Source organism: Pterocles gutturalis, unplaced genomic scaffold, assembly GCF_000699245.1.
Source record: "Pterocles gutturalis isolate BGI_N339 unplaced genomic scaffold, ASM69924v1 scaffold17813, whole genome shotgun sequence".
NCBI lineage: Eukaryota > Metazoa > Chordata > Aves > Pterocliformes > Pteroclidae > Pterocles > Pterocles gutturalis.
The window spans coordinates 24,887-35,568 of NW_010120854.1; the positions used below are offsets into that span (position 1 = coordinate 24,887).

At 38.6% G+C, this 10,682-nt stretch overlaps 1 protein-coding gene across 1 annotated transcript in view; it reads right to left on the reverse strand.

Moving 5' to 3' along the window:
• ZDHHC20 (zinc finger, DHHC-type containing 20) overlaps positions 1-7,269 on the reverse strand; it is a 24,955-nt gene extending 17,686 nt beyond the window's left edge. The window contains exons 1-3 of the mRNA XM_010077049.1: positions 7,251-7,269; positions 4,010-4,104; positions 379-499 (exon numbers count right to left, since the gene is read on the reverse strand). Coding sequence (XP_010075351.1) covers positions 379-499; positions 4,010-4,069 — 181 coding nt within the window. The 5' untranslated portion in view covers positions 4,070-4,104; positions 7,251-7,269. The remainder of the gene's footprint in view (positions 1-378; positions 500-4,009; positions 4,105-7,250) is intronic.
• Positions 7,270-10,682: the final 3,413 nt, after the last annotated feature.

Below are 10,682 nucleotides of genomic sequence, written 5' to 3' on the forward strand. Positions count from 1 at the left end.
ACTGATACAGCTCAGAAAAAGAAGTTTAAAGGGGGATATGAATGATTAAAAAAATGGGTAAAAAGTTGAATTTTCTCTATTTCTAGTTATATTACCTGTATTCTTTGCTGTGTTTATTTTTTATAGCCACCATTAGAAATAAATATTGTCATCTGTCTGCTTGCTAGAAGAGGATTTTTTTTTTTTAATGCCAAACACTGGCTACATGTTGATCCCCAGACAAAGGACTCCAGTTTCTCTTGGGGGGGGGGGGGGGGGGAGGGGGGGTGAAACAAATAACAAAGCCAGGTCATGGCCTTTGCAATATGTGCTTAATTGTTCATTCAGTGACATCAAATGAAGCAGCTCCAGAAGCACAGATTTATTTTTACATCTCACCTTTCGATGCTGTTGTCGTATAGATAGGCAAGTCTTTAGCAGCTCTTCTTAAAATCTCCTGCTGAGACTCTGGTCTCTCTTCTTTTTCATATTGTTCTTTATCAGCTTTTGACAAGCAGAACTAGGAAGGAGGGAAAAAATGGAATTAAGGGAAGAGATTAGTTATTATTTGTGTTCTAGTCAAGCTCCAAGGAAAAGACCCTATGTATCTTAATCCTATATCTTTGGACACCACCCCCCACCCCCCAGACCGATCCAAAAAACCCACATAAAGAATGCTACAGGAATTACAGGACATCCTCAAAATTCCATGATGATCCTGGGCATATTTTACAAAAAAAATCTTTGTTGCATTATCTATTGCATTTTCCCTTCAACACAAAGCAAGCCAGAGACCCAGGGGAGTTTTAAGAGACGCAACCTTTCCTTTAATTCCCATAAATTTAAGTGATCTGTGAACAAGAGGAAGGTGCAACAGTCCTTTGCTGCTACAAGGCACTGAAATTCTCTTATCCCACTTCCTCTCTCTGACTCAGAGAGGGGCACAAGCCAGAGGAGGGGGGCGAAAAGGAGACTGGGGGGGCTTCATGGCTGTAGCACAGCAGATGAGTTTAACTGGAATTTTTACATGGGAGTAGTCAGCACTAGTCTCAAAATCCATAAGCTCTTTACTAAAAGCAACTTCAGCAATTCTGAGTAAAGTGTGAGGAGCATTCTTGTTGAAGCCTCACTGAAATGTAAAGCTTTACCAAAATAACCTGGAGAGCTTTTACACACTTGTGAAACACGCTGTTTGGTATCCACTGAAATTATCAGCTTTATCAATAAGCCCCACAAAACCCAGTGTGCTGACAAGCCCCTGCGGAGTTGGGCTGAACTCAGTTTCCTTTGGTATTTTTCTGTTGCGAAGCACTTTTAAACTCTGAGCTTCTTGCATAGACTACAAGAGCCTTTTTATGAGCACACATAGACAAAGTATTCATAGTAGTGAGTGGAAAATGCTGTGTGTGCAACTGGAACAAAAATTGACATAGTGTGGTTTAATATGACCATATTTTCCTAGCAGGAACATACATATGATTAATTCACATGGATTTTCCTCTCATCCTGTACTTCCTCTTTTGGATTACAGTCAGTTGGCAAGCAACAATGAAGACTCCACGCGCAGAAAGGAGGAAGCAGTAAGACAATGCTGCGATTTCACTACTTTATTTCCTAACACAGAATGCAAATAAATTGCCTTGTATCTCACAGAATCTAGTTAAGTCTCCTGTTACATACAGTATCATCCCAGTTATGGAGCCTGCCTGCCATTCAAGGGTGAAACATGAAACATAATCCCCCTTTAAATACTCAGAAACTAGGATCAATTTATGCAAAGAGTAAAACTAAAGTTTAACGTTTCAGTCGTCACCAAGAGTTTGACCGTATTTTTTAATATCCATCTCTAAGCTAGATATTTACTCAAATATGAAAACTGGAGATGCTCACATCAAAAGTTTAAGACAGAGATGAAGCATCATGCCAGCAAACAGTGGTGCAATGTGCCTTCCTCCCCATTGCCCTTGTGTCTGCTAGGTGACCAAATGCCTGTCTCCATGACCTGCAATCAAGCAGAGATGGCATTAAACATGAAATACTACTCCTAGATGACATTTCTATGGCAAACCATTAATGCACAGAAAAGGAAATAAATCACAAGATTTAAAACTTTTTAAATTTGTCCAAGTAACATCTAATATTACTCCAAAAATTCTGCATGGGATTTTTTTTTTCCAAAGAGCTATATTCCTGTTCTAATTTCAGAAATTAATAGGGCCATGAGACCAGAGTCTCTTCAGACAATGGCAGGATACATCCAAAGACATCAAAAGTGGTCTGTTACCACATAGCTAACACAATTCCCAATGAGGTTCCAGCAGTTCTTATTGAAAACAGAAAGAGTCCCTTTGTTTCCTTCCTCTTTCTGGATCTTGTATAATGTTGATTGTTCTTGCTTATGACAAAGTACAGGGATTACACTAAGACAACAGCAGCTGCAGAATCTTTTTTTAGTTCAATAGTAAGATCACAGGATGCTATTTGTTTTGCAAGAATGGCTAATTTGAATGACTAAAATACATACGTTTACGTTCTCATACAATGGAGAGATTCTGAAGTCAGGTTTTGTTTTTAAGTAAAACCAGCATAAATTACTCACTGGTACATGAGAAGAAAGGACTTGCCCAGAGAGAGGAAAAAGTGGTGGTGGTGATTTTTTTTTTGCTTGGTTCATTTTTGTGGGGTTTTTGGCATTTTGTTTTTTGTTGGTGGTTTTTTGTGTATTTTTTTTCTTTTTAAAGCTAACTGTAAAATAAAATTGTATTAAATCTGATCTACTCCCATGCTTGATACAGAAAATATTAATTACATGCCAGATGTCCAAACCATCCCTTTCACTCACTGAATATGAAAAGCTTGCTACAACATTACTACAGGATAAGTAGTCATAAGTTTTCTATTATTGAAGAATCCAAGCAGACAGCAGAAGTTACTAGGCGTTAGCTCTAGTTCATACAGCTTTACAAAACCTGGAGTAACACTGTTCCAACCCATTTTATTTAGCTAACTTGCTTAACTTCATCATTTTTCTGCAGCACCATCCCACATAAAGCTGAAACAAACCACCCTGAATAAAAATCCCTTTTAATTCTTAGGTTCAACAATTCAGTACTCCTCTTTTTGCTTAGCTAAACACCAGAATAGTCTTTAGCTTTTTTCACTTTATATTCTGTAGCTTTATACAATACATATATCTAAGCCATAATTAAGCACTGCAGAGCAGTGTTTGCTTTTCCTTAGAAGCATGGTTTTAACTCTTTTCAAAAATGTTTAAGGTTGACATTAGCACTGAAAGTCAGTCTTGCCAAAAATAGAATAAAAATTCAACCCCCATAGGCCAACCAAAAACCTCAAACAGTTCAGACAATTGAAAAGCTTTATAAAACCAAGGAAGGGAAGGGAAATATTTTAAATCTGGTGCCAGTATTTAATCCTTACGTACATACATACATCTCAGAGAAAACAGAAAACAAGGTAAACCATCTCAGGCTTATTGCAACTAATACTGTTCTTTTTCAAAACAAAACTTACAGTCATCATGCATTCTTTTGCCATTATGTAAAGCTCCTGTATATATTTACTTCTCAATTATCACTAAACCTTAACCCCTGACTCAATAGTAAGTGCTTTCAGCCCTCCAGGTTAGAGTATACATTGCGCTACTACTTTTTCTTACCCAAACAAAGGTCAAAACTGGCTAAAATGGCAATATAAAAATGTTGTCACTGTATTTACCAGTTTTAAAAATTCCAGATTTCAAGCAAGCTACTTCATAGCAAAGCAGTGTACATGACTATCAAATCTGTGATGAATTAAATGCATATTTCGTATAAGGAAATGTCATTATGCAGTATACAGTATTTTAAGAGTAATTTCATAATTTTCATTCATGATACACTGTCATGCTGTTCTATTTTAGATAACGAGAAGTGAAAGGTGAATCATGCAGTACTGCGAACAAGTTTCATCACTGAACACAGTTCAGCTATTTATAAAAAAAGCATTGATATTTTTCTGACATTATATTTACCTCCTTAGAGGGGGATGCAGGAGATGTGAAAATTGTCTTCCAATAGGACCATACAAACATGACAAATGACAGATGAAAAACCACAAGGTAGACAACTGCAATAAAATACAAATAAGAGTTTGGTGAATATAGCCGAAAAGAAATAAAATCCCTAGTCTTTGATGAGGGCTAAACTACTACACTATGAATCACCTCATAAAATCAAGTTATATTAAACCTTTTTCCCTGGGCAGACGTAGCACTCCAGGAGTGCTCACTTAAAAAAGACTAGGAAAAAAAAAAAATCACCAAATGTGATGGTTGCTATTCCTCAAGGAAATAATATGCATTTATGTGCAATTCCAAAACAGACTTTGAAGAGGGAAAAAAATGAAACAAAACAAAAAACCCAGAACTGAACACAGCTTCACCTGTGGCATGTGACTAACCTTTTTTTTTGGATAAAGAAGATGCTACAATTCCATTCCAGATTATAGTAAAATATTTGATAACAGACCTACAGAATTAAATTTAATTTCTACTTCTAACAGAAACAGCACAGCACTGTGCCATTGTAGAAGGCATGTGCCATCAGTGACAGTAAAAACTCCAAACCAGAGGCTTGCAGAGGACTGCAGTTGGAGACGAGAACTGTCTGTCAGTTAAAAATTGTCTGGCTATCCTCTTTCAAATCAGAGGAACAGGATATGGAAGAGTCCTGCTATTATAGTCACAGTGGCAACAAAATGTAGGTGGCTTTAGTAGGGAGCTCAATTTATGAAGGAGTCTGTGTGTTATGGTCGCCTTAAAGACCAGAGACCCAAACCTCACGACCCAGGAAGCTTCTTCCAATCTTGTTTCCTCTAGCAGTTTCTTTTACCACTTGTCAAGAGGAAACAGATCAGTTGTGCCTCAACAGCAAGCCTTAGAAAAGAAGTCATACTAAATATTTACATTATTGTCACTTATAGGAAGCAGGAAACTTGACCTACTTTCCTAGGCACATAAAGAGAGTACTTTAAGTCATTGTATGACATACTTCATGATGGCAGAACAGGCTCAAAACTTTGAGAACTTCCAGCAGTTCAGAAAATGTATGTGCACAGTCACAGAAGATGTGGTCTTAATGTATCATCTTTTGGGATCTTCACTGCTTGTTGCAGTAAAAAACCCAAACGGTATTTGAACCTTCTTCAGAGAATTAACTTACTTACTAATTGACTAACTTACTGTGTAAGTTAGTTTTGCTGTGCCCTGCCCTCCCCTGTATCTCCTTCCCTCTCTCCTTCTATTCAACTTCTTCATTCTGAGGGTGGTGAGGCACTGGCACAGGTTGCCCAGGGAAGCTGTGGATGCCCCATCCCTGGAGGTGTTCAAGGCCAGGCTGGATGAGGGTTTGAGCAACACGGTGTGGCGGGAGATGTCCCTGCCCATGGCAGGGGGGTTGGAACTAGATGATCTTTAAAGGTGCCTTTAATTCTTTAGAATTGAAGGTGCAAAAAGCATGCAGGTGACAGCTATTAAAAGCCTAACAAGTCAGGTTTCAAATATACTGTCAGTCTCACTAATTAATCAAGCATTTTTCTTCTCAGGTAGATTTAAGAGCACCTGCTTCAATCAGACAGGCCCCGCATTTGTATTGAAGCCAGAGATCTGACTATGCAACACCAACATCGTTGTACTGCCAGGCTTCCCTAACCGAGACACGGATCTTGCCTTTCTGGAAGAAACTAGAAGATAAAACTTACTCATATACAGATCAACACAGCAGCACAGCACAGCAGCAATCTGCAGAATTTTGTGAAGTCTAGGTGAAGGCCAGCTGTGCAATGCGATGAAAAAAATCCAGGGTAAGACACAGCCCCTATCCTGAATGGCTTACAGTTTATTTAGGAGGTTTTCCCACTCTTCCACACCTTCATTAGAAGCTGAAAGAGGACAGATTCCATCAAGGTTCCTTCCTTTCACAGTGTTCTCCTGGACGTTCCCCACCAGGAAGAAAACTGCTAGATAAGCTCCTGTCCTGGGTCCAGCTGGGATAGGGTTAATTCTTCACAGAAGCTGGGAGTTGGGCATAGCCGGATATTCGATACCATGCTGACGTCATGCCCGGGATATAAGGGGAAGCTAGCCGGGAGAGGGGGCTCTTTTGTGAAGCTCGTGGTGGTGAGATTTTCATTGTATCAGTGTTTCCATTGTACTCTATATCTTGTCTTATTGTTATATTCTTCTTTCTTTTGCTTTCCTCGTGTGGTATTATTAAAAATCTGTCGTTATCTCAACTCAGGAGGTTCCACTTTTTTCTTATTTGCCCCCATCTTACCGGGAGAGGAGTGGGGGGGGGGAGGCGGTGTTGCGACCACGTGGTGGTGGTGGTCCTGACACCAAGACAGCTCCAAATTCTATACTCTTTTGCAAAAATATATAAGAGATGAGAACCTCCTACCAGTGGTCTCACACTCTGAAGACAGCGCTCTGTGGATGGTCAAATTGCAAATCTATGTTTAATCTACCACTCATGTCCCCTCATAAGCTGAAATGAACTCCCAAACACATATCTCATCAATCATTTGTATTTCTACAGAAAAAAAGTACAAAAAACTCCTGTATTTTGAACTTCTGGAATTGAGTCATCCTTTAGACTAGTTTTTGTTCACAGTTAAAAGAAGTGGCAGAGAAAGAATACTGGATTTGTTTGGTCAGTTTATATCTCTAAGTGCTACCCACTGTGGCATATAGTTGCCAAAGCCAATATGAAGACTTAAGTAAAGTTTGTCAAAACAAGGCCTTAACCACTTGATCTGAAAATTTAAAATTATAATGTGCAGCCACCTTTGAAATGGTTGTGTTTTGCATCATTCTAACCAGCCATAAAGAATGGAGTTCCAAGGAATTTGCTAAGTTGTTTGGAAAACAGCAAGCAGAACAACAATTCTTCCTCTTCCAGAATTCTTTCAGGTCACTGGGTGTGTTCAGGAATAAACAAAAAATGGACTTGTGGATCTGCTGCAGTTCCATCTCTCTTCTCCTTTTCCTGTTCTTAGAAGGTACCCATTTAAAAATATTTGCAAACCTTACTCACAGGTCTTGTAATCATCCCAAGCTTGTGGTACTAGAAACCAAACAGACTCAGCCTCACAATATTTACCTTGTTTCTTAGCACTAATCTACTCACTGCACAGAGCTTACACATAAAGGAGTACATTTAAAATCTATGTCACTTAAACCTACTCACATCTTCTGAAAAATTAAAAAATATTACCTTTTTCTGCAGTTGAAGAAATAGTAACTGGAAGAGAAAAAAAAAAGATACATGGTAAGTAAATATGTATTGAATCAAAAGTTTGTCTAGAAGTGAGATATATGAGATAGGTGACATTTTCCAAAATGTACTTCAGGTATTAATAGAGCCTCCCTACCCTGCTCTGGGGTAAAACAAGAATTAGTAATCCTCCTGCCAGCCCTTGAGGCTTGGTGAGTCAGTGGAAGAGCTGAAGAGATCCAGTTCACCACTAACCAAGGGAGAACACTCCTTTTCACAAACATTAATTAGACCATAATTTATGCATGTTCCCCTTCAGATATATACCCAGTAAAGTTTTCTGAGGCATGTCAACAACCAGGCCAACTGGTGTACCATTGGAAAGGAGGAAATGAAATAAAGGAAGTTCTAACACAAGTCCCTGTGAAACTGCTGCATATAACCTACTTCCCTCTCTTAGTTTTTTACCACTACTTCTCTCTTCCTGACATTCTATTTTTGACTTTTTTTCCCCTGACCTGAATTCTTCAGGCATAGTTAAAACCACTCCACTTCCTCCTCTCCTACATCCTCAGCTCCTTTTATCCCAACAGCAAATTCTGTTGTTCAAATCTACCTTGTATACTGCCTGAATAGTAGGACATCCTCCTGCCCTCAGGCTTCTCCAAAACCTTTACACTTCATTCATCAGTTCAGGTAAGATGCTGAACAGAGAGCTGCTGTACTTATTGGGTCGCTTTGTTCATATCACTCCCCTTGCTGGATCTCTTCCTTAGACACTGAATTCCTGAAATTCAATGAGGAAAGGATCTTTTCTCTTGATCTTATACAGCAAATTTAAGCTTCTGGTTGTCAGCATGAGCAAAAGGTTAACAGAGCACACCCTGCCTATTGCAGTTCACCTCACTCTGCATTGTCTTCTCTCCCAGCTCTGACATTTCTACAGTCACTGGTCTGTGTGCCAGTTCAGAAGAGCTTTTTCCTGATCCAGACTAGAGTCTTAAATCTGCAGGGCTTCAGTATGCATTGCAGACTTCCTTCTGAAGCATTACTTTTGTCACAGAGGTGGCATGTGCCTCACTTAACTACAGGTATCTATAGCAAAAGGGTCTGCAACTATATTATGCAACCGTGCCTCTTTTTAAAGCCAACAAGAGATATAATGAGGTGATATCTCAATGTAGAGATGACCCCTTTTTGTTCAGATATGTGGTGGTTTCTTTGATTTTTTTTCCTTTTTCTTTCTCCACCTCCCCCTTCCTTAAAATATCCACTCAGCACCCTCTATCTGTCCATGGACACCCCTATGAAGTTAATGGAAAAGGTTCCGGTTCCTTCCACCTAAAGAAGGAAGAAATTACTATTTAGAATAGAACAAGGTTGGCTTCAAACTAAAGGAGGTCAATCCTACAGAATAGCTTAATTTCATATTAGTTATGCATACTTGCACATCCTCCTCCCATGTTTCTCTCTGAAACAGGAACACAATCCACACCTGAAACACATCATGACCTGCAAAGTATGCCTGTAAATAACAGGTCCAGCTGTGTCATGAGACAGTCTCAGTACTACTCCACTGCATGCTACAGAAGTCGCATTATTTTAAAGCAAATCCTATGAATATTTTTGCTCGAAATTTTACTAATGTGTTATTTGTCCAGTTAAACTTTTTAAACAGCACAAGGAGAAGACAAAATCAGTAAAAAGGTGAAAACTGAAACAAGCTCACAAAGTAGGGTTGTTTGCTCGACTTCAAAAAAATACTAAAAGTACTTTAGATTAAGCTTTGTCTTTGGCTCCTCATATATCTTAAGCAAACACAGCTGGAAAAACATGTATTTCCCAAGACAAGAAATATAAAGTTCTTAATTATCCTCTAATGGGATGGGAGAACGTTATCTATAAAACTACAGGATTTTTTTTGTAAGCAATTCTGGTCAAAGGACTCCGTAATCTGTGGCCTCATTTCTGTTCTTGGTTAAAAAAAAAAAATTATGGGCCAAATTTGATGTTTGAAGACTGAAAATAATGAACAGTCTTTACACACAGAAAAAAAGCTGAGGATTATATCACCTGTGAAACTTCATCAAAAAGATCCCTAAATAAACTTCATAAAAATTAATTAAAGCTTCACAGCACCAGGAAGATAATTTCCTCCTTTGTACCTGGGTCCCTTAGGTCAGAATGCAGTTATTAGACTGTGCAGAAAAATTTTACTTTGGCAAACCCCAGCACTTTGAGGTAAAAGCCAACACTGAAACGTTTGTGATTTTCAGCCTGTCTTATCATCCTCAAATGAAACAAAAATAAAAGATGGCCAGTTCTCTTCTGCCTCAGAAGTTTGTGCAAGTTGCTTCCATTTCTATTCCTTTCATTGTTGTTCCCATTGTCAGATAGATTAAATGAACAGCAATCCTCCTACTTGTCCAAATTCACTCAGCAAATGGCAAATCAACAAATTTACAGGAGCTTTATTCTTCAAAGTGAAGTCCTCCTTTAAATAAGTTGATATTTAATCTTTACACTAAACAGACCTTTAAGTATTTGCTAGGCTGGCAATGTAACAAGCAGCTTTATACCATCAAGAAATCAATTCTAGCTTTTGAACTCTGGTTCAGGAAAAAAATCCACAGAACAAGACATTACCATTGTGTCCCGCAAACCCTGTCCTGTAGTTTAAGTTACAAGCTTAGCTCTCTATTGCTTTTCTCCTTTGCTGCTTCTAACTAATTAGATGTGGTCAGCTTCTGCTAAATTAATAACATTTTCACTTTTAACATCTCTGAAACACAATTTCTTGTTTAGGGGGTGGGATGGGGGAAAAACAGCGCTGCCATTTTGCTTATTGATTTTTTCTTTTAACAAAATAAGCACTGCATATGATTTATATGTTAATCTCAAGATGCAACAGCACTATACACTAGATTAGGATGCATGAGCACAAGTTAGTGCCTTCAGCACTGCAGTCAACACAAACCTGTCCATATTTCAGAAATGTAAGCATTGTCAAACAGCTGTTATTTTGAGGTTTTTAAAATATATCCCCATATTAGTCTATTGTTCAGCTACAAAAGGAAAAATAAGAGCAAAAATATTCTTAGGACTGTCGTCTTAAGTTTCTGGTTTCTCAAAAAGACTATGAAGTTCTAGCAGAACTTCTAGAAGAAATTGCTAGGGAAGGATAAAAGAATATGACTAGCAGTTCACTTCATTGCAAAGAGCTCAGATGCAGGCACTCATGTGCTCACTCACAGAGGGAGTTCCCACAATGGCCTCAATTTCAAAGGATTCAGTGTCTCACCATTACAGCACCAAGCAAGTCGAACCAAGTGAATGAGTCCTATCTGACTGCAGCACAGAGCTTTACCTTGGGTACCTCAGGGTTTCCAAAATTGGCCCGAATAAAGAAGGAGCTCAGCAAAGCTTGCCTGT